Source organism: Xiphias gladius, chromosome 15 (assembly GCF_016859285.1).
Source record: "Xiphias gladius isolate SHS-SW01 ecotype Sanya breed wild chromosome 15, ASM1685928v1, whole genome shotgun sequence".
NCBI classification, from domain to species: Eukaryota; Metazoa; Chordata; class Actinopteri; order Istiophoriformes; family Xiphiidae; genus Xiphias; species Xiphias gladius.
Window position 1 is genome coordinate 20,647,105 of NC_053414.1, and position 27,858 is coordinate 20,674,962.

General features: G+C 39.7%; 3 protein-coding genes across 6 annotated transcripts in view; 2 read left to right on the plus strand and 1 right to left on the minus strand.

Annotated features, from left to right (window-relative positions):
- evi5l (ecotropic viral integration site 5 like) overlaps positions 1–15,644 on the plus strand; it is a 37,575-nt gene extending 21,931 nt beyond the window's left edge. For 2 of the 4 annotated variants that reach the window (XM_040146777.1, XM_040146776.1), the window contains exons 9-19: positions 1,262–1,359; positions 1,674–1,734; positions 1,885–1,938; positions 3,460–3,600; positions 7,097–7,213; positions 8,075–8,215; positions 8,318–8,494; positions 8,965–9,111; positions 9,573–9,668; positions 9,872–9,967; positions 13,550–15,644. In XM_040146777.1, the coding sequence (XP_040002711.1) occupies positions 1,262–1,359; positions 1,674–1,734; positions 1,885–1,938; positions 3,460–3,600; positions 7,097–7,213; positions 8,075–8,215; positions 8,318–8,494; positions 8,965–9,111; positions 9,573–9,668; positions 9,872–9,967; positions 13,550–13,867 (1,446 nt within the window). In that variant the 3' untranslated portion in view covers positions 13,868–15,644. Of the gene's footprint in view, positions 1–1,261; positions 1,360–1,673; positions 1,735–1,884; positions 1,939–3,459; positions 3,601–7,096; positions 7,214–8,074; positions 8,216–8,317; positions 8,495–8,964; positions 9,240–9,572; positions 9,669–9,871; positions 9,968–13,549 lie in introns of those variants that run through there. The other 2 variants (XR_005708996.1, XM_040146778.1) reach the window with 2 other exon arrangements.
- Positions 15,645–20,395: 4,751 nt separating this feature from the next.
- LOC120800580 (zinc finger protein Gfi-1-like) lies at positions 20,396–27,280 on the plus strand. Its single transcript, XM_040146782.1, has 6 exons — positions 20,396–20,706; positions 23,179–23,475; positions 23,774–24,018; positions 24,898–25,023; positions 25,138–25,303; positions 25,643–27,280. The coding sequence occupies exons 2-6, from the start codon at positions 23,226–23,228 to the stop codon at positions 25,819–25,821; spliced, it is 966 nt and encodes a 321-aa protein (XP_040002716.1). The 5' UTR covers positions 20,396–20,706; positions 23,179–23,225; the 3' UTR covers positions 25,822–27,280.
- LOC120800582 (lysozyme g-like) lies at positions 26,649–27,418 on the minus strand. The gene is given in 4 exon segments (XM_040146783.1): positions 26,649–26,777; positions 26,780–26,872; positions 26,967–27,045; positions 27,133–27,418. Coding segments are annotated over 4 exon segments (438 nt in total). The 5' UTR covers positions 27,352–27,418; the 3' UTR covers positions 26,649–26,730.
- Positions 27,419–27,858: the final 440 nt, after the last annotated feature.

Here is a 27,858-nt window from a genome sequence, read left to right on the forward strand (position 1 = left end):
TGTGTATCAGTGTTTTATATGTAGTGAAACACTGTCATGACGTTGATTTTAACACTATGTTTGTAAAGCTTATTGTCTATTACGTGTATCTTTCATGATCCGGATGCAGCAGCTGTGATAGCAGCCACAAGGGAGACAGTTACTGAAAAAATGCATTTGTTGCTCCTTAATAAAATCCCATCAAACAGGTGAATTAGATCTTGATTTGTATGAATTGTATAAATATATCTGATCTCTAGTTAGAGACAATACCTGGGAAAAAAAATAAAGGTTGTACCTCTCAGCTTTTGGGATGTTTGTCCGGTTATTGCATTTCTTTTGTCTTTAAACTCTTTATATATTTCTTTTCTCTCTTGCTGTTTGGGTAAGAGGCAGTGTAAAATAAAGCTGCAACTACCTATAACTATTATTTTCATCATTGATTTATCTGTCGATTATTCGCTTGATTTCAACTGAAATGAACTGTTTTCCTGATAAAATGTCAGAAAATAGTGAAAAGTGGCCATTATAATTTCCCAAAGCTTAAAGTGGCATCTTCAAATTCTTTGTTTTATTAATTTTTATTAAAATGCATTTTTTTATTTCATTAGGTCTGAAACCTTAAAGATATTCAGTTTCCTCCTCACGTCAGGGAAACTGGCACCAGGAAATTTTGGCATTTTTGCCAATCGATTAGCAAAATTTAGCGGCTAATCATCATCACATCCATTAACTGACTAATGATTCAGCTCTGTTATATAATAAAATCCTTACGGAATTCACAGATACTGAGAAACAGTTTTATTTATATATTTATTTATCTATTGCCCATCCTGTAGGAACAGTTGCCAGAGATGTTTCACTCTGTATTTTGGTGGTAGATTTTGGACGCAGAATTTTCTGAAGCTAAAGTCTCAATTCAGTCAGTCAATTCAATCATTGCTTTATAACCCAAGATAAAATTCATGTCAGCAGCCTGAAGTGCAAATGGTAACACAGGTGATATGATTCAGTGAATCATGGGCTTGAGTGATTGTGCATGTTTTTAATTATGAGTGCAACATAAATGTGGTGTACTGTCTGTCAATCACCGAATATCAGGACAGTCATTGTTCCAAAAATGCAGCAGCTGCTGACTCGCCACAAAGCCACCGTAGACGCATCGCCGCTCTTGTTCACTCCTCTAAAATGTATCTGCAAGCTCCTTCATTAAATATGAATGAGCATCTTCGTCAGTCCCGAGCTCTCTAATCTTGTGTCTGTTTCCCCCTGGGTCTGGCAGCATTTCCAGAAGGTGATCCCCCACCAGTTTGACAGCTGCCCAGACAAGCTGATCCTCAGGGCCTACCTGGTCAAATACAACCCCAAGAGGATGAAGAAGTAAGAGCGCTTATTACTCAACCAACAGTTAGTGAGACTCGGGCTGGACGGGTTTTATGAAGCCCGGGGCAATTTGTATTTCTGTCCTATTAATGCTGAGGTTTTTACAGCGAAGCACACTCATATCCAGTGTTTGACGTGTGCTTGTTTTGTTTTTTAAGTTATGTGTTGAGTGGATGGTACACCAGGAAGAGGCATTTTCCTCTTCTATATAATTCACATGGAACACAAATCATCCTAGCATGGCTTCTTTTTTTTTTCATCATTCAAATGTTGTAATGTTGCGTAATCTGTTTTTGTTTATTTTTTATCAGACTTGAGAAAGAATACACCACAATCAAGAACAAAGAGATGGAGGAGCAAATTGAGATCAAGGTGTGTGTGTGTGTGTGTGTGTGTGTGTGTGCTCAGCAGGGTGTGTGTATTTTATGCATGATGTGGATTTTAAACAGTTTTAGTACAAAAATGAATAGGCCATACAAAATGACTCCTCGGTACCTCTTCCCTCTTACTGTCTCTGCTCAGAGATTACGCACAGAAAACAGGCTGCTGAAGCAGAGGATTGAGACGCTGGAGAAGGTAAGAGATGGACTTTGATTCCAGCTTATCTAAATACTAATATGAATCAGTTTTATGCAGGATCACTGAAACGAAACAGCCAGTTTGCTCAGCAGAGGATTCTTCACATTTTGATCAGATGTGGTTAAACACTGTGATGAGATAATGCTGCAGGTTGAAATTTGTGTGCTCCTTTTCTGTTATCGGTTTTCTTACCTTGAGAAGCTACTTCGTGTGTGGGTGTATGTGGGTGTGTGTGGGTGTGTGGGTGCGGATGCTTATGATTGGTCCCATTTGCACGCAAGGTTGTTTTGTTTTTTTCCGTCTGCTCCAGCGCTCTGCTATTGAGAGAGACTGCCATTTTTAATCTTCTCCTCCTCTGTGAAATACTTTTTCTGAGTGATCTCACTGCTGCCTCTTTTTTTCTTCCCAATCTTCTCTGCAATCCTCTACATTTGTTTCAAATGATTGGTTCCCAAATCTATGATCCTGTTTCTTTCTTTTCCTTGAATTTCCGCTTGGGTTTTATGTGGTTTGTCCTCCCTGGTGTCCCACTTTCACTCTCTTCATCTTTTTTTTCATCCTCTTGTTCCTCTCCTTTGTTGCGCTGTAGGAGAGTGCCGCTCTGGCAGACAGACTGATACAGGTAGAGTACTGTAAACCACTTTCCCACTGACCTCGCTGTCCTCCTCATCTTTTTGCTCTCTTTTTGCACTGCTTCTCTTTCTCTCCTTAACTATAACCAGGCAAAAGTGCACGAAAGAGTATTGTTTATGTTGTACATAAGTTCAGGCCAAAAGACCGTCCTGTAATCCCTGAGTGCATGTACTGTTATTCATCTATGATGGAAATTTTAATATGAGGTTGTACAATCCCTGCATGTGGCATGTACTATTACACAATATTATCATAAATACCTTTAGTTTACCAAAATGTCAAACAAACTTATTTGCTTTCTTGCAGAGAGTTAGAAAAGAAGCAGCACTTGTCTATACGCTAAATATAAGGCTACTACCAGGAGACAATTACATTAGCTTAGCATAAAGAGTGGAAACAAGGAGAAACAGCTAGCCTAGCGCTGTCCAAAGGTAACAAAATCCACCTACCAGCACATGTAAAGCTCAAAAATTAACATGTTATATCTTGTTTGTTTAATTTTTAAGAAAACCAAAGCATTAAAACGACATACTTGGGTTTTATGGGGGTTGTTATGACTATTTCGTGGCTGGCTGCAGTCCCAGACAGGCCTTTACAGACCCTGTTAATTCGTGAGCTTTAGATGTGCTCATACATGGATTTTTGTTACTTTCAGACAGACCCAGGCTATCAGGTACTAGTCTTCTCACTAACTCTCGGCAAGAAAGCGAGTAAACTTATTTTATGAAATTTTGAACTATTCCTTTAAAGCTTAAAAAGACTGCCATGTACCATGTAGCAAAGTTCCCCTTAAGCGTCATACAGAATTACCCTTTTCTCTACATTTAAAAGTTTAAACTCGACAGCTGATCTTGATCCCTGTCCTGCTCTGACCTGCTGTTCCAGGGTCAGGTGACAAGGGCCCAGGAAGCAGAGGAGAACTACGTGATCAAGCGTGAGCTGGCAGTGGTGAGGCAGCAGTGCAACACAGCCAGCGAGAGCCTCGAGAAAGCACAGGACACCATCAGGGAGCTGCAGCAGCAGAGGGTAAATATCAACCCAGAATCTCCACGTTAACGCTATGGTAGCAATATAAACAATGTTGACTAGGGTGTTTATGCAATACAGTTTTTTTTTCTCAAAGCAGAAGCTGTTAATCCGCTGTTAATTGTCTCCGTTGAATCTATTAGGTAACGGGTCAAGGTCATCATGAGGTCAGGAAAGGTTAACTGATTTCAAAATCTGGGCAGCTTTTGTGTTCAAAATCAACAGTCCAGATTCAGACAGAAAAAGACAGAGAAAACTAAAAAGTCCTTATAGTGTTAAAATAGAGAAAATATGCCAAAACCCATTCTTCAATCTTGATTACTTACTTAAAGAACGAGTTGGACTTTTTGGGAATTTTTTTTTTTTTTTTACTGATGAGGAAATTAAATCCACTCCCATGTCTGCTGGTTAAATATAAAGCTACAGCCACTTAGCTTAGCTTAGCACAAAGACTGGAAAGAGTTGGAAACAGCTAGCCTGGCTCTGTCCGTAGGTAGAGAAATCCACCTACCAGAACCTCTAAAGCTCACTAATCAAAACACGCTAGTATCCCGTTTGTTAAATCCATATTAAACATAAATGTTGTTTTCACATTTTGTATGGATTAAACAAACAGACTGTTTGCTCTAAACATTTAGATTTGAGAGTTGCATCAATCTCAACTCTCAACTTACTGCCGGCAAGAGAGCAAACAATTGTATTTCCCAAAATGTTGAACTATTCCTTTAATAACATACATAAGGTCGGCAGAACATTTGCCCAAGAAAGTTCAGACTTCTCTTAAAGCTGTCAAGTCATCTTACACGATACAGTTGGTCCTCGGTCAGATTTAGAGCAGCCAGTGTTCGACTTGAATGAATTAATTGCAACACTGATTGTCTTAAGACTTCAGTGGAAATTTGTTGAATTTTAAATGTATGCAACACAAGACACCAAAAGATCCATTTTGCAACCCAACCACAGGGAAGGTGTTGACAGCAAGACCAGAAATTTTCAATACACAGATTGTATTAAAGTTTTTTTGTTCCTCACACCCCTGTCCTCTAGTTTGAGCATGTTAGACATTTTTCAGGCTTTCTCATATTTTTGGCATATAGCAGTGGTACAGTTGCAATGATCTGTTCAATTAATTTTACATTACATTTGCTATTTGTAATTTGTCATGTAAGAGACTTTTAGAATTTTAAGAAGTGCTCTATAAATAGAATATATTATTGTCTTAGTGGGAGTAGTAGAAGAATTCAGTGCCAGACAGGAGGAGATAAACGAATGAGGAAATAACCACAAAATATACGGTTTTCCGATCGAGAAACATGTCAGAGAAAACAAGTGAGTTGTACGATCATTTAAGATGCAGTTCGTTTTAGATTATTTTTAAATATTTCTGTGACATGAAGGCGACAAAAGATGCCAGCTAAAATGCCGCAGCATGAAAATGGAAACTAGCTCCATCAGCGGACTGAAAAGCTTTTCTGTTTTTTTAGGTTGCATTATTGTTCCAGCAACGTTAAGACACGGTTTTTCTAAAAACAAAATAAAGAGGCTGAACTTTGATCTTTTCCTCAGTGCATTTACATTTGTTGTCAGCAAAGAGCCGACTCACACAGTTATGTTTCCACATGAAGCTTAGAGGAAATGAGTGACTGCAAAGGTCAGCTTGCTGTGACTGTTAGTCTTTGGACAGATTTGTTCCAGTTCTGAATTTAAATTAAGCAGCTAGTCGGTTTTAGCGCTTACTCTCAATTAAACTGTTGGATGTTTCCATCCAGAAAAAGGGCTATGAGTTCTACAATTTTCATCCAACATGGTCATGACCACCTTCAAAACCTTTAAACGCTCTGACAGCTGAAAGTCAGCACTTTAACCTCTTAGTCACCATTTAGTTTGAAATTCACTGTGCTAACATAAAGGATCTGAAAGCTCGACATCCTGGATTTTGAAAGACTCGTATATATGTCCAGAAGACTGAATAATCTTCTATGCCTAAACATTGTTTATGGTGCTATTATACCATAACATATGATGCTGTTGGTGATCAAATTAATTAGGAATATAAGACCACATTATTTCTAACTTGGGAAGAGCACACAGGGACTGCTATTCAGTTATTTTTCTACATACACTAGCAGCTGTTTATAATGAATAGGTTTGTAAGAGCAGGAATGCCTGTTCTGTTTGTTCCAACCACCACTTTGGTATCCTGGAAAAAAAAATAAACCCTTGTGGTCAGGACCGGTGGTCTTTATAAAGGGATTTACAATTAAAATTCACCTCAACAAACACAATAAGATGTCAGAATTTAAAAAAAAAAATCTGAATTCATACGTTGAACTTCCCTTTTTTTATATTCTGTCTACATTCACACAGAATGAAGAGCAAGCAAAAGACTTTAAATAAAAAAAAAATACACGCCCTCGTGAAGGGTGCCATTGTGAGAGCTCATTTTATTCCAGCTCAGATTACTAGCACCCATCACACACCAGAGTTCACACACCCCCAGACACTCACGGTTCTCTTTGATAACCAAGACTTAGATACCCGAAATGACAAATCTAGACTCTTTTGCTCAGCCTATGTACTTGCCCAATTTCAATCTTTTTTTTTTTTCCTCGTAGGAAAGTATTTTTCCACTCAGCCTTCTCCTTTTCTGCTGCTCTCACACCTATAACTTTGTATTTTCACTTTGATGTGGTGACAGGAAAATGTACAGTAGCTTTCGATATTCTGACATCACTCTGAGTCAGTGGGGCAAGTGTCGCTTGATACCAACTTAATTTTGTTGATCTGCAGCTTTGAAGCCGGACTTCTCTACCGACATGCTAACTGCTGGGAATATCAGTCACAGAGCAGAAAAATCGAGATTGACATTGTTTGGGCCTCAGACAAAATTAAAGGCCTTTTTAACAGTTGTCTTTTTGTTGCCGTAAGAAGATAATCATGATCGGGGCTGAAAGTGGCATGTTGTAATTGGTGCTCTTGATTTATTTGTTACAGAAATGAGGAATAACGCAATAAACCTTGTTTGCTTTGTGGCTACAGCGAAGGAAACAAATGTATTGCTGCAAATTTCCTGCTGCCTTCCCCCAAACGTAGCTTGTGTGCAGAAAAATAAATTCCCACATTGATGTCAATATTAGCTCTCAGGGTAAAAATGCCAAAGGGCATACAAGGATTCAGGAGTCAAATGACAGTGTGTGAATACTCAGCAAAAGAAACAGAAAGAGATAAAACAGCAGCAAAAAAAAATTCACACCCGCTGAGTCACTGTGGTAATCCTAGCTGAGCTGAAGCCCTACTCAACTAGTCTGCGTATGACAGAATGAAAACTGACCAAACAAAACCACTCCGGTCAACTTACTAATGTTCTCAGTTAGTAAATATCTGCACAGTAACACAGTCTCAAAAAAACTGATCAATAAAATGATCAAAGTTGGTGTCAGGCCCCACTGACCTGGGATGCAGTACACCCAGGTAATACCAGTGATGTTTGTTTCAGTACACAGAGCAGTTTGTGAGCAGTCTGCAGACCCAGCTTGAGCAGTCCAGACTCCAAGAGGCTGAGCTGCTCGGAGCACTGAAGGAAATGCAAGACAAGGTGCTGGACCTGGAGAAGGTGGGCTTACAGACAGAAATCTTAAGTGTGTGAGAGAAAAGAGAGTGTGAGCAGCGGCAGCAGGCGTGGATCTGTGAATGTGTGAAAAATTATTTTACTGTAAATTTCACAATGGAAAGGGCACATTTCAGGCGTCAAGCTTTTGGTTTTACATCTTGAGGTGTTAGGACACAACAGCTCTTTCTCCTTTTGATGTTTTACTGTAATGTAAAAGTGAAAGCTAGAAAAGGCAAATATGTCTCTGTCAGTCTTTTCTTGTACAATTTTTTTTGATATTCCTGGACCTCCTGGTTTTTAGTCACGTTCGCAGCTCCATGGAGTCTGTTGGCCAGTCGTTGCGAAGCTCTGACTTTTGTCGATCCCCTAACTTATCCTCTAGCAGCAGGGACAGGCTTACTTTTGTGGCATTGACCGAAATGTCTCCACAACTACAGTATTTGATAAATTGCCATGAAATATGGTACAGACATTCACGTCCCCTTCAGGATGAATTGTAATAACTTTGTTCACCCCTTAACTTTTCCTCTAGTGCCATCATCACGTCAATCGTACAACTGGTCCAATACTGACCAAATACAATATTTCCTCAGCAGAGTTGGCATTTAGTGCTAAGTGGAAAATGTTAGCATGCTAACACACTAAACTGAGATGATCGAACATGGTAATTCCTCCTTAAACAAACAAAGGTTAATGTATGTTTACATTCAGTATTTCTAACCAAAATGTATTGCGTGCATCCTAGAGGTCTAATAAACATGTTAAGTACATTTCCTTTCTCCTACAACAACCTCACAGAGGTATCATTGCTGCCGACAATTTAGTCCTGTTAAACCGTAATCATGAAATGTTTTGTCCATCCAGAGGAGCAGCTGCCTTCCTGATGAGAACAACATGGCGGCTCTGCAGGAGGAGGTGAAGCAAATGAAGCTGAGGGAGCTGGAGACGCTGCGTTCCTTCCGGGAGATGCAGGACACCGTCACTGAGCTCAACCAGCGCTGGCAGGTAACACACGCAAACCCGTGCTGTATCTCTATAAACTACATGCGTACGCGTGTTCATGTGCCCCACCTGTACACTTGCTCACCGGTCACGCCGTTTCTGCAGCATCACATGTCCCGTGGAAGCGGCACAGGTGGTGGGGGCGGCCACTGGAAGGAATCGCCGAAGAAGAACGCCATGAATGAGCTGCAGGACAAACTGATGACGGTCAGACTGAGGGAGGCCCAGGCCCAGGCTGAGCTCCGAGAGGTCAAACTAAAAGCCCTGCAGCTGGAGAGCCAGGTCAGCCAGACACACTGCACAGCTACGCACTGTCAGTCAGTCATGGAAGGCTATACAAACAGCCAAGTCCTTTTCTTACATAGGCAGATATATGGTGTAGAAGTCGTCAGTGCCGTTTAATTTGTTTCAAGCATTTCATCAATTTTTTTAATAAAAATGACAAAAGCAGAACATCCCTGTGGTGTCAGGATAATGCAGCAAATAATAATAGTAAATGACATATTGTATGTTTTTTTTCACCTCTCTAGTGCTAAAGTGATTGACTGATAATTGACAACAACTTTGACAAAGTTAATCACCAGTCTTTTAACAGCCATAATGCCAAATATTCGCTGGTGTCAGCTTCACAAAATGAGTCACTTCCGGATGTTACATTGGGCTTTGGGCTTTATGGTCTGTTTGGTTTTTTTTACAATTTCCTTACATTTCACAGACTAAATGATTGACACCTTTGACTTCCTCCACTGTAGAACCAGATCCACAGCAAGCTGATTGGTCGCCACGAGCAGGAACGCTCCGCCATGCAGGACCGGCTCCAGATGCTGGCCAATCAGAACAAAGCTCTCCAGGCCCAACTCAACGAGATGAAAAGGAAGCAGGCGGAGTCCGACTGCAAGGTCTGGATGGGGAGGAGAGAGAGGAGGAGAAGGAGTTAGCGAGAACCTGAGGAGAGAGACTGATTGACGGGGAGAGCAACATTTTCTGCTCACGCTTAACGAAACGTAAAAGATATGACCATACAGTAGAGACACTAATAGCTAGATGGAAAACAGCAGTAAATGAGACGAAACTGAGTTTTAAAAGAAAAAGGGAAAGAAGAGGATAGAAAGAAAATAGATGAGAAATGGGCAGAGTCTGGTTGTACTGCAAATTCTGGGATTCAAATCCACAAAAGAAGGACAGATGCAACAACAGATGCCTGGAATGAGAAATGGAGGACAGAGCAGGATGTAGATGGAGGGACCGAGACAGTTTATGATGCATCAACACCATCCATCACTGAAATCCAGTATACCATTGTCATCCACAGTAATCTTTCTTTCTTTCAACTCCCCTCCCTCTCCCCTCATACATGTAGAGTAAAGAGGAGGTGATGGCAGTGCGACTGAGGGAAGCAGACAGTATGGCTGCCGTGGCTGAACTCAGGCAGAAGATCGCTGAACTCGAGATACAGGTGTGTGTTTGTGTGCCTCTGTGTCTGCATGGATGCATCCTTGTACGTGCCTATAATCTGTGCATGTAGCCGTTTGGATCTAAATATAGAGTCAATGAACTCACTGTTTTAACAGTATTGTAATAGTGAAGAGACTCTGTCCTTAAACCTGTGTGTGTGTGTGTGTGTGTGTGTGTGTGTTTGTGTGTTTGTGTGTTTGTCAGAAGGAGGAAGGGCTGATCCAGGGCCAGCTGAACCACTCAGACTCCAGACAGTACATCACCCAGCTCCGGGACCAGATTGCTGAGCTCAAGAATGAGGTCAGACGGAAACACACAAACACAATTCAGCCCAAAAGTACACTGTTTACAAGGTTTCATAATAGATGTGGCACAATATACCTTTGCCACATGTAGCATTTTAAACTTAAATGGTAGTTGTGTCAGCTTCACGGTGTCCCTTTGTGACCTCTCTGTGCATGTGATTTCTTTAATGAATGTCTGCAGTGTGTTTTCCATCAGCTTTTTAGTGTCAATCCTAGAACTGAAAGTTCATAAACTGGTTAGTCGACATTTTTAAATCAATTTAAGTCATTTATCAAGTAAAAAGTGCCAAATATTCCCCAATTCCAGCCTCTCAAATGTGAGGATTTGCTGCTTGCTTTGTTTAATATATTTGTAAACCGGCTATATAACAACACTGTTGGTGTGACAAAATAAGCAATTCAAAGACGTCACACTGGGCTCTGGGAAACTGTGTTAAGCGTTTATTCACAATTTTCTGATATGTTTTAGGCCAAATGATTCATCATGAAAATAATCATCAGATTAATCCATAATGAAAGTATTCAACAATTGCAGACCTAGTCAACACTTTGGAAAAACAGCAAAGAATGTAACTTATGGCACAATATGAACATTTGTAGCCTGATAATCAGGCTGAATTGCCATTTTGTTTCACTTAATTCGTTCAGTCTGACATTGTTGCGAAGTTATCTGATTTCAAAATTGTTGTGGCTCTTTTGTTTGGCCCTAACTAATCAGTGGCGAGTGATGTATCCATCCCATTGACGTAGTTTCAATCGACACGGTAGCTGCGGTAACATTTGTTTGGAGGAGTTGCCCCCAAAGTTTTTCTCATTGATCAAAGAAATATGTCAATATGAGATGGATATAAGATGTTATGCCTACGGGATTTATTACTGTTAAAATAATATGTCTGACAATCATCTAGTTAATAATTGTGTTTATGTTTCTGTTGATTGATGCTTCAAAATGGTGTCCGGTGTCTAGATCATTATACTATAAATACACATGCACATAGATATTCTGCAGCCTTGGTAACCATCAGAAAAAAAAAAAAATCTTGTCATCTATCTGCAGCCTCACAACACACACCACTTCCACCTTGACACATTCAGAGTTGTGTCAATGTCTGTCTTGTAATAAGAGACCAGTGCACTTCCCCAACAACTCTATTGCCATCATTTGCTTCTCAGTGAACTTTAATTCTAAAAGATGAATGAGTTTCAAAAGAATAAGTGTGTACTTGTCAGATTTTATTTTATTTTATTTTTTTTCTGTCAGAGGTGAACCCACAGCTGTGTGGCTTCTGTACACAGTTGTTCACTTAGTCTGTCGCTTTGGGGTGTTTAAAAGGAAAAAATGTTTTTGTTAATTTCCATGTTTTCATTTTAGTTGAAATGAAAGATCTCTCCAGCCCTGTTTTGGAGACACAAAGTTCTCACCCAACAAACACGCAGGGTTTGTTCATTCAGAGAGCGGTAGTGCATGACTACGAGGGAACTGTTTAAACTTCTAAGTGAGGGGGTGGGATGAGACGGTCATGCCCTTTACCGCTCCTCTCTTTTCTTCTCGTCTCCCCACCTTTTTTGCTTTTTATCAGAGCAGCGGTTTTATAAATGAGACCGAAACTTGCATGAGTACAGATGAGGGAGCAGTGAACCATTTAGAAAAATCTCAGTATAGTGTTCTAAGCGATCACCTGATGATTATGAGACATATTGACAGTGCTGATACATAATGACAGGGTATAATGCAGCTGGGATCATTTTACATATATTTATGCTGCACCATGTTACTGGGATTCAGCTTGACATTAATTTAGCAGTTAGCATTCAGCATTTTAACAGTTCTCTGATATTTAGATATTTTATAGTATTGATATTAGCTTATATTGCAAAGGCAAAATAATAAAAAATGACCCAAAAAAGACTGGGGTGTGTTCTTTAATTTGCTGTAGGTTAAAGAGCAGTAAGACTCAGTCAGAACATTTCCATTGGCTAACCACCGGTTTCCCCCTTCCCCCGCCCTGCAGCTCCCCCCTGAGTATATGATTGGGGGAAGACAAAAACCTCTGAGATTTGTCATGAGTCACTGTGGTACATGCAAGAACTATACGCAAAAAGCATGCGTGCGTAAATTAACTGTGGTCGTAGCTGTTCTGTCAGGCAAGAGCCACCGTTATCTGACAGCTAGACGTGATCCATGGAACACAAACATGTAAACACGTCTTTTTTTATTTAATTTTATTTATTTATTTAAAAAAAAATTTTTTTTTTTTTTTTTTTTTTTTTTATCTTGTCAAATTATGTTTTTTATTTAGTTCTCCCATCTGACATCGCAGTCAGGTTGGAAACCTCCAGTGCTCTGATTTAGCTGTAAAGGGCCCACTGGCCCCTTTGCACAACCCGCAAATAGTAAGCATGATACAGGTCAGTGGGTTTCACAGGGGGTTTTTTCCACACCCAACAACCTGTTTAAAAAAAATTTCCCAGCACCGACATCAAATGTTTTTTTTGGGTTTTTTTTTAAAAGCTCATCTAACAGATTTAGCACAATTTATAGAATATTACTTCTTATTTTGTCATTATTTTTAATATTGAAAAATATATATACCTACCTAATCCTCGAATTCTTGCAACTCACAGTTGATGTTTTGAAACTCACTTGTGAACTTTGTTGAGTTTCAAAACATCAATAGAGATGTGAGGACCTGGGATCTACTCCTACCCTACCTCATATACTGTATAGATGGAGATCATTGAGAAAGTACTCAGATCGTGTCTGGAGGGAAACCAGATATGACGCTTAGAATTAGTTGTCCAAGCCCCCCCCCCCCCCCCGATTGCTCAGTTTGGCCGGGCGGCTAGCTCTTGGAAGAGTCCTGGTTGTTCCAGACTTCTTCCATTGAAGAACTATGGAGGCCACTGTGCTCTAGGTAACCTTCAATGCAGCAGAAATGTTTTTTTAGCCTTCCCCAGATCTGTGCCTCAACACAACCCTGTCTCTGAGCTATGCAGGCAGTTCCTTCTACCTCATGGCTTTGTTTTTGCTCTGATACGCATTGTCAGCTGTGAGACCTTGTATAGACAGGTGTGTGCCCTTCCAGATCATGTCCAATCAGTTGAATTCAACACAGGTGAAGGTGTGGAAACATCTCATACACCGTCCTTCAGTCAAATAATCACTAGAGCACCAACTTTATATTAATCCACAGTTTAAACTAGTGCCCAGCAAATTCATGTTTTTCTTGTTTGAGTAACATTTGCTAAAAACTACAGTGCCCTGCTGTTTTTCTGCCAAATCCTCACCTTTTTCAAAAATGAAGCTCTATGTTTGCATGCCATTTTTAGATTTGCATTTTAAATAGGAATGAATGGGCCTGAGGCTGAGAGCCACAGACAGGGTAGGGAAGTGGAAAGTATTGAGGCACAGACTCATACAGTCTTTGTTTGTTCTTTTCTTGGGATTTATCGACACACAAATTACATAATAATGACAGCCTTTAAAATCCAGGTCTTCCTCATTTGAGTAGGATTAAATATAGACAAAACCTACCTGTAGGACCCCACAAATTGAAACCACCTTTTCTGTATTCAGATCAGGCAGTTGCGAGGGCAGAAGGCGGCCCCCAGCTCCAGAGTCAGCAGTGGAGGCGTAAGTACCACCTACCAGGATCTCTGCCTGGCCAGCCCCGCCTCCGCTGAGGGGGACTACCTGAGCTCAGACGAGGACCTTCTACCCAGCCCGCTGCCTCCCAACGCCCTCTACCCGGCCCTGTCTGGTCCATGTCACCCGTCCGCCCGCCTCGATAGCGAGGGCAGCACGGACAGCGAGGCAGAGGAGCGCATGCGGACACACCCGGACCCACAGCAGCTGTACGGCAGCATGGTGTGCGCAGAGGGACTGGATAACTGAGACCAGGAGGGGCTCAAAGATTCCATCAGATTTCTTTGACCTAAAGAGACAGTGGAGCTCTACAGGACAGGACTGCTACTGTAAACTGAGACTGTATTATCCATACCGGTCCTCCTCGTCAGCTTTTCCGGTGTTTTACTTGAGGCAGACATTAATGGCATTGATTGGACCTCCCTTGGTCATCACTGCCTGTAGTCTCCGCTCCTGTTACTGCCTCCACCACCTTGTTCCCCACACTGTCCATTACCCTGTCAAAGAGGTGATATAAAGCCTCTCTCCTTGTTCCCACATGTGACTGCGCCAGAAACTGTCCGTCAAAATACATATCCATCCAAACACAAACATATGACACACAAACACACTGAGTCTGGACCACAGAGACTTGTGGCTCGCTGCTCGAGATCAACCATGGGACCGGAGTTTGTGACCGTGACGAGGAGTGAAACATGGGTAGATGGATATAGAAGAGAACTCCTCCCTCTCCCTGTAAACTGAAGAATAGACACTTGACACACTGTATGCTCTGACTACCCATATATAACTCTCCTTCCTGATTGGTTCAGAGTTAAATACATCTTAATCCTCTCTTTTTCCTTTTTATGGCTTTGTTTAGAAAGGCACGCATCCATCTTCACTGCCTTCAGAAAAAAAAAACTTCTATCAGCCATCCATTCACAAAAGAAAATTCAAAATGGTGATGAGTGTGAGAAGGAAAGGTGCAGTGTAGGAACATGTACACATCAAACTAAAGAGTTATCGCAAGGTGGCGTTCATAAGTATATCATGAACAATTTAACAAACTAAATATGTGTATCGTCTGTGTCTGTGGCTTGCAGATAACAAAGAGGCAAGCGAGTTAATTCAACCGCTTATGTCAAAACATTCACCTTAACCCACAAAAAAGGAAGAAAGATACTCAATGTTGCCAAATCTATTGTTTTTAAATTATTTATATGTTGTAATTTATTTTGATATTTTTTTATTTTTGATATATCTACATGAAACTATAGGAGTGTAGAGATACCGAAAGAGGCCAAACTTTCTACAGCGTCCTTTGTGCCAACAAGTCGTCTGTTACAGGTTTACTGTGACACTGAGTGTTTCACAGACGGGAAATGTGCTGCTATGATTTTGAATTTTACTTCTTCCATTTTGTTATTTATGTTGTTGTTGTTTTTTTGTTTTTTTGTTTTTTCTCTTTTAATCTTTGTGACCATTTTAATGTCAGTCCTCCCTGGAGCTTCTCAACATTTATCTATGATGGGAACCATGTGGTATCCTTCAAAACCAAACACTATCATTGTGTATATGTAAGTTAAAGATTGCATTTTGGGAACTATGTTTATTCGCTGTCTGCCTGAGAGTTACAATATTGGTGGGGCAAGTGGATTATTACTTTTATTCCGGGGATTTCCTGCGCACAGCAAAGAAAAAGTCCGGCACCCCCCGTTATAGACCCCAACTCATTTTTACACTTTGATTTTTTTGAAAAAAAGACAATGTTAGTTTTTATAGTGGTAGATGCTAAACATTTTACATTGCACAAGTAAAGAAAAAAAAAACTGTCTCAGTAATATCAGTTACATAGCATTATCTAGCTAACATTAGCCAGCATAAGCTACTGGTCATTACAGACCAAGTGAGTCTGTAGAAGCTACTAAAAACCCCTGAGAGTACTGAATTGAACAAGGGTGCTTTTTATTGCTTATTTATATAATTTTTAATTTGTAAAATCAAAAAAAAAATGTTATTTACTCTTTGAAAAGTTACCGTTTTTTTTTTTTGTTTGTTTTTTTTTTAAGTCGCTTTAAACAAACGAGATATGGCTACACTAATGAGCTTTAGAGGCACTTGTAGATGGAGTTTTTTCACCTTTGGACAGAGCTAGGCTAGCTGTTTCCCCCTGTTTCCAGTCTTTATGCTAAGCTAAGATAACCATTTCCCAGATATAGCTTTCTAATTAATAGACAGACACGAGTGTGGCATCGGTCAATTTCCTCTAAGCAAATAAGCATATTTCCCAAAATATCAGACTATTCCTTTAATTGTCAATGTCCCATACAAGGAAAGAGAAAAATCCAGGTAACACTGCTGATCAGGAATCTTCAGTTCATATGCTCATATCACTTTCTGAATACTGAAACTGCAGCATGTGGGCCTGTGAAAGTGTCAGGAGTAGTTCATATTGCAAGGATGCCGACAGAAAGGCCGTTGTCATGACTGGAGAGTGTGTGGGTGGAAAATATTTTAAATATCAAACATTAATATATTCTGTGTAAAAAAAGAAAAAAAGGGTGTGAAATGTATGGATAAAATTTGAAATATACAGTGTGACAGGAACAAAAGTATATAGATAAGATTTAAAGCTGTAGCACTGTCAGTCAAGTCTCACTGAAGACGGTAAGGAGTGTGTATTATTCATCAGACAGGGTGTCAAATGTAGAGCAAGGATCTCTTTTTTCTGCACTACAGGGAAAGAGAAATTATCTGCTCATGACATTAAGCAGTGAGAAATGGTCTGGATTAAGGGATTAATGGTGGGTTCATTTCTTATTATATTCTGCTTTTCGGTGAGGTGACCTAAGTACTTTATTCAAAGATTAACCATCCTGACTTTGTATTGTGCTTAATTTTTCCTTGGACTGATGTTACAAGGTTTTCTCTAAAATCTCTAAAGGCCTTCTTTATGCTTCACAATTCTGGCATTTCCATGCAATACAAATGAAAGAATGGTAAAGCAGAGCATTATTGCCATCTTCTCAGAAAGAAGGAAATTGGATCATCCAGTAATGGCCATATAAAAAACTAAAGAGGATGTTGGTTTGCCCACCATACTGTTGCAAATAACAGCTTTTTAGTGGTCATTGGCAGTTGTAGCAACTGAAATCTCTACACTGGAATCAGTGTTTGGATATCATCAGAGCATATGGGTGTTTTACGAATGGTTTGAGTTGAGTTCTTTCTAGATCTCGGTATGTACAGAATGTACAGTTGACTGGTGTCAGCTCTGTTGAGCATGAGATTTAAGCCCTCAAATCCATTTACTTTGGGTCATAACTGGCTGAATTTGTCGCTTAAAGTTATAATCCTTCAGATTTTTATGATATCAAACCCCATTTTTGATAATATTTTTTTGCTAGCAACAGCTATTCAATGCGGTTACATTCTTGTAATTGCTTATTTATACACAGCAGTAAGTTTTCATTGTTAGTAGCAGAGGCCGCCTCTCCGTTGCAAGATTCAAAGGATTTACAACAAATTTACTTGACTTAATGTAGAAGACATAAGTCATGCATGCTTTTCACTTAAAGCAACATTCAATCATGAGTTCAGTATTACTGTGTCGGAAATCAGTAGGAGGGTTTCCATCCTTGTTTTTTAACATGCGCATAGAAAACATTCGAAGCACACAAAAAAAAAACAATCAAGATATCGCAAAAAAGTTTGAACACTTGGCTGACTTGGAAAACGTCGGTGTGTCAATAAAACCAAAATGTGTCAAAGTGCAATGGATACAGACTTGGTGAATAAATCATGATGTACTGTACATGAAGCAATGTCCACTAAGATGAAAAATTGCGGCCGACATAAACATCAGATCTGTGTGGAGCGATGAGGAGAACAAACATGAATGCCGTATTTCAGTCATGTTTTTCTACATTGTCTTTCACCGTTTGAGGTTTGACGTGCTCTTTTAATTTCATCGTCTTGTTGCGCCCTCTTCTTCTGCAATGGTCTAATGGCTGGAGAATTACAGCATTAAGTTGCATTCCCTTTTCATGGTTTTCTGGAAATTCGGTTTAAATTTGTGCCACTTCTGGATGGAAACCTGGATATTGTTGACTGTTTTCTTTAGTCTCCTTTATTAAAATGTTTAGGTGATGAATCCTCTCATTATTAATTTGGCTGCACTGTAAACATATGCACGTAGTGCTCCTCTTCTGTTGCATTTCTGACAGATTAACCGTTCATAGCATGTTTCAACCTTAACTCTGGGACCTATAATATTAAAACGTTTGTCATTCCCACCAGTAACTACAGGTTTTGCCAAATCTACCACGACTGAAATCTTAAAATAACTTAAATTTCAGTTTAGATTTCAGTCAAAAACTATACAAACTGTTTGTAGGAAACTTTAATTCAGGACTGAGTTTCCTTTCCAAAATTAAGACTAATCTGGATCCAGATCAGTGCTTTGTGTCTTTAAACACATTAACACATCTGTACACTGCTGTTCAGTGATGGTGCTCTGTTCTCACCACTGTCTAGATGCAACTCTATCTACTGTGATTAAACATTTTGATATGTTTGTAACTTACTTTTGAATATGGTACTAGCTCTCATCTTTAATATTATTTTTATAATTAAGATCAGTACTTTGTTTTCTCCTGCTAACAGCATTACATGAGCTGGTAACGATTAAACATTATAATGTGCCATAAAAGTAGGTAGATTTACAAAATATGGTAAATGACTTCATGTATGTTTGACAAGAGTTTCATCAACAAGTCAGCCACTACAGCCCTTCATTAAACAGCCATGTAATATAAAGTTAGTTTTGCGTGGATTGCAATACGATCACACTGTGTTGCTCCAGATTTATCATGTTGAAACTGGAACTCCCACCGCGTTTGCCCTGATTCAAAGCAGGAAATACAACAACGCAGTGCTAAACAATGAGAGTTGTTCTTCACAGACAGTCCTCATCCTGGTTAGTCTGGTGTAGGATTTCTCAGATTTATGTGCTGTATGTGACGGCTGATTGATATCCACAGCATCATACCCCGGAACCTTGTCCACCCTCTCTCTTTCTCTCTTGCAGTTCAGCTGATGTTGTTGTCAAATATATTAAATAACAGTAAAGATTATATAAATTCCAGTACAATGGGGAAAAAATACATTTCAGTGTTCTGTATCCTATGAATGATACAAAATAAACTTTGACATTGCACCTTTGCAAAGGCTTGATTGTGTTGTTTATTACTGGATTACTCGAGCTTTTAAGCTGCAAATGTTGGTGCATTTTATGGATTTTGCTGTAACGCACGTCTTTTACTAAATCGAGATTACCGCGCCACTGATTTAAAACAGGCTGCACCAAGCAAACTAGTTTTGCGTAGAGATTCCTTGTTATTGTATATTTAGACCCAGTAACTGCTGCAAGGCTAACTGAACTAACATACAAAGCTAACATTAGCTCACTAGTATACAGTATGACTTGTTTAGACTGAATAGTGAAGGAGGTAACATAACCTATGGCGGATATATGTGACCTGACATTTGATCAAAATGCTGTTAAACACTAATGTAAGAAAATGTTGTGCAAACTTAAGACCCGATAACTAGCTAAGTAGCATTGGTTAGATTAGCATAATCGAATATTTCCATTTCTTTCTAAACTGCACAAATACTGCTATGTCTGAAAAGTATACCTCTCAATGTATCCATGTACAAATAAACCAAAATAATACCAACATTTAGAAAGGATTGGCACTAACACATAGATTGGCCTCTAAAACTGTTCCATTTTTGGCAGTTATGTGGCAAATCGTGATGGTGCAGTGACCTCCTGTTCATAGTTCATTGCCAGTCAGTCACTGGTTTGAAACTAGCTAGCAGTTACTAAAAATGAGGAATTTACACACAAACGTAGTAATGGAGTTATGAGTAGCTGGTGCAACGCTGTTCAGGAGAACATGGTTTCATCAGACACTGAAAATCTGGGATGGATTGTGGGTTTGACAAAAATAAAAGTTATCGTGTTTTTCTTTTTCTTTTTCTTTTTTTTTAGATTATTGTGGAGCTCCCAAATTCATCAACTCCCTGGACTTCTTCCTCTTTTCCTCGAGCATTAGCACATTCCAAATTATGTATAGATTATGTGTTTTATGTATTGAAGACTTTGTGCTGAGAAAGTTTCAAAATGAGTCCACTTTTATTTCTTGATGCCACAGCTGATGTCATGTCTGCCTTCAAAGTCTGAATGTCACTAAAAACAAACTTTTAAAATAAAGATTTCTTTATTACAAGTACATTACACAAATACAACAAAAGCGTATATTTTTAAAACAGGGCAAAAATATATAGTTTTGTTTTTTAAAAAGGCATAAAACAGATGGGCTCTGTAGTTTTTTGGCAACCAATACTCAAACAGGACTACATAGTGTATTTGTTGAGGACTACTTTCAGCCATGCATTAATACACATTTGGTTAGCTAGTGAGTCTTTCAGACATACACGTTTATTCACATTTTCCCTTGCTGTTCTTCTTTCTCATTTAATGTACGGTAGGTTTTCAATGAATTCTATAGAAAGGAGTCCACTGTTGCAATTGCCAGCTTCTTTTAAGCTTGACCTCAATTGTCTGTTTTGAAACACAACTGTTTCAACATGGTGTGTCAACACTTTCTTAAGAATTTTCAGCACAGTCGTCCACCATCTTACTCTCACATCGGCTTTATCTGTCTTCCCTAGCATAATCTGATGCAGTGTAACATCTCCCACAACGTGCACAAAAAGGTTTTAAAAGGCTGGACAGATTCTGTGCTGCTTCTAGTCTGCAGAGTTTGGGTTTTTTGCGTGTGGAAGGAAGCGGTGTGGTTAGAGTTTCGGCTCAGAGGTGTCAGAGCTGAAACACTTCCTCGTCCATTACTCTCACCCCTCCGACCTGCAGAGAAGACCAATGGCTCACAGTCCACCTCAGAGCAAACTGACCTCACATGTAACAGACTGATTTCACATTGTCTCATCTAACTTGACACAGGACTCCTATCTCAGTAAAAGCACTAGTGTGGAGTTTGTGTGTGACCTTAAGAAACCCTGGCGGAAAGTGAAAACTGGTGAGTGCTTGCATATTTATTTCTTGAAACTATCTTCATGGTTCTAAAGAGCTGCTACAGTTTTAGTTTGGTTTGTTGATATCTATATCTATATATCAACAAACTCTTAAAATGATGATTTTAAAAGAAAAATACTTTAGTGCTGTTTAACCAATGTAGATTTTTCCTTGATTCTAACTAAGGCTCTGTTTAGGTACTGTAAGCTCAAGAGAAAGCTAAAACAAGTTGTGTTGAATCATTTCAGAAGTAGTGATCTGTTTTTAACACTAAATTCAGATGACAATCAACCAAGTGGAGTGATTTTCTCAATGTGATTATGTGAATCATTCTCTTGTTTCATTTATTATAGAACCAAATAATAATAATAATAGTAATAATCATCTTTTTAAACGTGACACAGTCGGTTATCATATTGTCTTACAGTGAAGAGTTCATCAACACAACAGTTGATGAACTCTTACTTAAGCAGCTCAAAGGGCTCACATCACCTTTGCTCTTCTGTAAATATAGTGACACCCACATCTCAGAAAGTTTTCCACATTTGATTGTTTTTACAACTTAAATTAAACTCAAATTAATTTTTTCTTTTTTGTTTTTTCTTGCTGCCTATACACACAAAAATATAACAAATCAAGGTTTAACTGCAGCTACTTGGACACACAGCTGTCTGAAGATTTGACCCAAAGTCACCATAGAAATACATCGTTGAAAGTCCTGCCATTGTAAAATGAAAGACGGTCTGACCCACCTTTCTTCTGGCCACTTTAAAGCTACGTAGACCGCTTATATTGTGGAACCAGAACTTTGTTTGACTGTTCACATCATGCTGTTCATTCTGGTCAACGTTCAGTACCAGTTTGAACATGTCATCCCTCTGAACTAAACAACACAAAAAACAAAGACGTAATACCTAACATGCAAAGAAGTATACAGATGAAATGAGTATTTGCATATGCGTTATCATGCAGACTCTGTCCGTCATAGCTGGACTTATCGTACAAAATGAATTTTAGCTCATAAATATGACCCTTTAATCCACTCACAACAGCTTCAACTTTTAAACAAATATATTTATTTAATTTTAGTTTAACAAATATGTATATGCGTATATGTGTCTACGTACAAAGAAACATACAAACAGGCAAATAAGGTGCCCATAAGAACATTCATGCAAATGCAAAATCTAACAGCGCTTTGTTTTGGCAGGGCATACAAAAACCCCACAGTAAAAAAAACAAAAAAAACAACTAAAAATAAGAGATGAACTTAGAAATAAACTTTTAAGCAAATGTGCATTTGTAAGGCGAAAAGGCTACTACAGATTTTTCCAAGGTCAAAGGTACTCCTCTAATCATAAATGTAAGTTTTTCAGGAGCAAGAGATTGGATACATTGTTTAGGACATAAATGTGTTCCCTTACAAAAGCAATTTGTAGCCACGGTCCCCTTGTCACATTTCACAAATCGATGGTTGTTGTTGTTGTTTTGCCGCTAAACTTCTAGATTTTTTCTTTTTTTTTTTACAATAACTGTTAAAGCTCAAAGTGGTAAAATAATTATTATCAACCTTTCTGTGTTCGACATTACATATATATCAGGAATACCGGCTTTAAACCTCGTAATCTTTTTATACTGGTGTCTGAAACCAGGCAAAGCCTTTTATTTTCTGAGGAGACCTGGGAACTGTCCACCATTATTTTCTATCATGGAGTGATGGTTTACTGCCATCTTCTCTACAGAGGTGAGAGCAGGTGAAGATAAGGGAGTTGTCTTAAGTATCTAGCCGCTAATTTATTTTTAAAAAACAGCTTTCAGCAGCTTCTTTTATTCAAGTCATACGTTTCTTAAACTTTAAGGGGCTTAAACATGCAAACGAGCCTGTCACTTTTTTGTGTTTTTATCAAGTGGTCTTACGCTTCAGTGCCCTCCACTTAACTGCAGCTTCACATTTACTCAAGTGCGAGCACCGAGTCGGGAAAAGTGTTGCAGTCAAGTGATATAGTTGCAATTCGGATATGACTGTTTGTGTCACATTGTCACAGACCGGGTTTGTAGGAAATATAGGCCCGAATGTGAGTTTCAGTCAGGCTTGAGCCGCTTTCATCTGCGGCGTGAATGCCACTTAGAAGGACCAGTATTTGCACAGATTATTGGTATTGAATGTAAGTATTGAATGTACAGTTCTGCTGCCCTCTTTTGGGCAACACAAACATCTTGTGTAACCCTTCGGGCCATCGTTTTAGTACCTGCCTTCAATTACAGTGTGTCAAAGCACATATTAACTGCTAGGACTAATCTCCAGTTTATTTTTATAAGTTATACAAATATGTAACCAGTAAAATTCAGATAAGGAAAATGTGAATGATACAGCTGGTCTGTGACGTGACAGCAGGCTGTGCCAAACTGTATTGAGCTGTACGTTTGAATGCCTTCATTAACACTGGCATTCATTTTATATTTTTTTACCCTCTAGATGACTCTGGTTTCGGGTGTAGAGCAGGTCTTCCTCTGTCCTGAACGATGCCTCGTTCTTTCTTGGTGAAGCGAGGAGGGCTGCACCACCCTCGGCCCGCAGCGGGAAGCCCCAGCCCTGGATCAACCCCAGTAACGTTCAGCCAGCTAAAAAAAAAGATGGGGCCCCGGGATACATCTCTGGAGTACTCCACAGCAGAAACACCAGATAATAACGCATTGTTGCAGAAGGACATTCCAGCTACCAGTCACTCTAATGGGAGGGAGCACTTTCAGCTAATGGGTCCCAGATCTTATGGTGCGTGACATAGCTACTTCATGTTATTTTAATTAGACAGGCCTTTCATCACAAGAATATCTCAAAGGACTTTATCTTCTCAGATACGTACAAATAAAAAATTACTTCCGGTACACAACGGTGATGTGTTCAAAGCAGAAGACGGGACATGGAGTAGATTTTTTTCTTTATTTTTTGACAATTTTTTGAGGCATTAAAGAATTTTTCAATTATTTCTAATGATCTAACATAAGATATTAAATCATATAAAAGTGTGTCCAAATTTTCAGAATCTTACCTGTCTGTCTTTCTTCCTCAGACTGTAGACCTGCTGAGCCCTGCCGTCCTGTCAAGTCAAATACTTTTAGTCCCGTGGAGAAAGTCGACTCTGGCCCTCTCACACCAGTGCTATGGTCCAGACCTGATGTGAGCTCAGGATATGCAGACAAGCTGTCAGTGAGACTGGGGGACTTGACTCAGCACCCAGAGATCCTGAGGGAGACCAGGACCGGTGGCCGCTCGAAGGTCTATGCTCCGAGACAAGAGTGTCTGCTCTGTAACAAAGTATGGCATCCATCCATTACAGTAAATTATATTCGTCTTATAGGTAAACAACAGCTCTAAAGGATTAAGTCACAGCCCAACTTTATAGTTAATATTTGCTATATTTGAACAAAAATGCTTAAGTGCTATTACCACTAAACACAAGGTACAGCTGAGGCTGATGGGAACTGTGATTAGTTTTGCAGGTATATGGTCATAAACCAAAGTATTCGACAAATTGAAATTTTGACCTGATGGTGGTGCTAGAGGAAAAGATATGGGATCACCAAAGTTACCAGAGTTGACTCTGAAGGGGACATGAATGCATGCACCAAATTTCATGGCAATCTATCCTATATATATATGTAGTTGATGGGAATTTTCAGGCCAACATTGTCATCCCATCCAGAGCCACTCCTCTAGTGTTGCTAAAAACCAAATGTACCTTAAAGGGTGAAAGATTCTCCAAGAGTCAAGCAGCCTCAGGGAATATTCAACAGAACCGTTTATACCTGCTCCCGGACGGCATTTCCTCACAGAGGGAAGGTGGCGGGTGAGAGTGGATTTTAGATGCAGCCTTAACTGTTTTCTCTGATGCTTTCATTTCAGCAGTAGTCAGACTGCCAAACCAAACTTTGATGAAAAAAGTTAGCACACTTTCCTCATTTGGTGTGTTGTGGATAATAGCCCTTTTTGAGCTCCGGCAAAAAAATGTGGGCCAAGACCCGAGGATTTTGTAAACATTGCTTTCCTGTTGAAGATTTGAAGAGATTGCAGTGCAAAGAAATGTAATCTTTCTGCGAATTTCTAGAGGCAGTTTCCATCCTTCTCCTCTCCTGAAGTCTACGATTATCTGTTTAGTTTTTTCAGTGTTAAACGGTGCTTCTCTTGTCCTTGCAGAAATTTTCAGTTCTGTCCAGTTTGAATACTCACATGTGCAAGAGTCGTGGAAGCAGACCACCTCTTTCAGCAGCACACATCAAGTCCAGCAGGACAAATGCTGTGCAGCCACCGTGCAGGGGCAAGGTCAGCATCAAATTTCTTCTTGTCCTGAATTATTGTGTTAGGACTTTGGACAGTATAATGCTCATAGGATGTACAACACTCGTGAATCCATAACCGTGGTGCCTGTTGTTTTAGGAGAGGATGTTTGGCTGTGCGGTGTGTGGAAAGGTATTCAAGCGCTCCTCCACCCTCTCCACTCATCTGCTCATACATTCGGACACCCGGCCGTATCCCTGCCAGTATTGTGGCAAAAGGTTCCACCAGAAGTCTGACATGAAGAAACACACCTTCATACACACCGGTGGGTTTACGTGTACCCTTTTGGTTGCTCGAATATACCAGAGCTGACAGCATTCGTATGAAATTATAACAGTTTCATTTTCTATACATCCATACATCACTGAAGCTTCCGGAATATATACATAGCCCAACTCAGATTGATAGTATTATCTGTGACCCACATATTGGAAAAAAAACAAGCAATTCCAAGATGTACAGCATGTTTGATATGTAACTAAATTAAATAAGGTCATGTATTTAGTCATTTAAGTGCTATTCTAAAATGTCAGAGCATCTGTTTCATCTATACAGTCCGAATATCCTGTGTAGTCAACTGACTTGTGCAGTGTTTGTGTGCCAGGAGAGAAGCCCCATGTGTGTCAGATATGTGGGAAGGCGTTCAGCCAGAGCTCCAACCTCATCACCCACAGCCGCAAACACAGGGACGACCGCCCCTACCGCTGCCCTCGCTGCCTCTACAGCTTCCAGCACAAAGTGGACCTGCGGCAGCACCAGGAGCACCACTGCACCTACCGCTGACTCTTCCACAGCTGGGTCAACACCACAGTGGAAACACCTTCAGGACAGAAAACTCAGGACTGTGTTGTTTTTATGACCAAGTCAAATCTTTTAGGGGCCAAGTCTTTTATATGTTGTATTTAACTGTCTTTTACATACTGTTCTTTACCCTGCTCACAGGTTCTCGGACCCAGTAATAGTTGATTATTTCATGGCTCTTGCAGCACAACAAAACTTGGAAGCTGTGGTTAACTTGAATCCATTGTGTGCTTGTTCAACTGTAAAAATCCAGTACCACCAAGTATTCTCTCATGCGTTTTATTTTGATATACAAGAAGGTTTATGGTTATTGGTGATTTCTTTCATTAACAGCACGTCAAGAGCTGAGAAAAAACGACGTCTCCTCATGTGGTTCCTAACAAAATAATGAATGTCATTACTAAAGATGACAGCCATTGTTTTTCAGTGAAATGCGGTATATTTCCCTCGTGGTTTGTCATTCTTCTCCGTGATCTGTGGTCATGTGAGGGCAGAACTCCAAGTTTCATGTGCCGCTGAATTTTCCATTTACAGTAGAAGATTTTAGAAATGTAGCTTTAACACAAACAGGTGACACTACATGATTTCATTACATCTCCCACTTTAAAAGCATTTCAAACAAACTGCTTGAATTAATGTGGTGCATCATCAGTATTATGCAAATGATCTAAATCCAAAAGCTGCCTAAACAGCAGTGAAGTTAAGTATACAAGGCTACAGTGAATATCACTTTCCCCGTACTGTTCTGCAAATTAGAGTTCACAAGGAGCTCAAAACATAGATATATCGTTTCTGCTTTTGCTTTGCATTATGTTTTTATTTAACTTGAGTTTTGACACAAGACACACATTAGAGACTGTTTTATTCTTGATTTGCAGATTGTGGACAGCTTCAGCTGCTAAAATCCATATTCTTTCTGTACCACTTAGCTCTGGCAACATTATATTGGAGTAGTCTCCACCTGTTGTGTTTTCATCCACGTTATCATAGGAATGGACGTTTTCGTCCCCCATATTGTAGGCTGCTATCCCTCCTGCAGAGACAAACACAAATGAAAACAAAGTCAGCAAACAAAGTGTGAAGAAAAGTCCATGCATGTACGAGTCGACTGATTCGGTAAAACAAACCTTTCAGCTGCTGCTCCTTGCTCCAGTTGTCCCATTCACCCTGTGGAGTGTGTCCACCTCCACTTGGATTAACATCAACCTACAAAAATGGGAATGAAATGGGATGAAGCCCACTCCTGTTATTGGATTGTAATGTGAGGTTGTACTAAGAGGATGCATCATCAACCTGCATCAGGCCCCAGGCGTTGTACGCTCTTCGGTTCGGGTCCCAGTCTCCCCAGCCATCTTTCAGTGTATTTCCAGCCCTGGACTCTCTGGAGATGATGGCAGCAATGAGAGCTGGATCGATACCATATTTATCTCCCAATTCCCAAATCTCTGCCGTGGTGTGTGATGCCCTCACAATTTGTAGAGAGAAATCCAGCAGGAAACAGGATTTTTGCATCAATGCAGCAAATGTATCTGTTTGTCAGTGTATAGATATAGAGACCCTGTAGATACAGGTGGTTAGACGATTGATTTTCTACAATATGTGATCAAATTGGTTCCTGTGTTACTGACTTGTACATTTCCATCCTGACTTTGTGAGTCTTTTCCTTGGTGTGTGATGCCTTCACACCCTGTAGAGAAAAATCAGGACAGGATTATGGAATCAGTGCGTCAAACTGTCTATGCATCTATCTTCCTTTTGATGTGTTCATATAGTTACACTGGAGATACGGATGGATGATTAGATTTTATTAAAATGAATGATTATTTCTACAGAGTCAGATCCATTCGGCTCCTGTGTTTCTCTACTGCAGTGTTTACCTGAGTATCCCAGCCTGTCTTGCTGAGCAGTTTTCCTTGAAGCTCAAGGAGTAGGGACCTGCATGATATTTTCCATAAGAAGAATAAGAAAAAGAAGGAGAACCTACAAATGTTCAGTTTACTATATTATTTTTCTTCTACA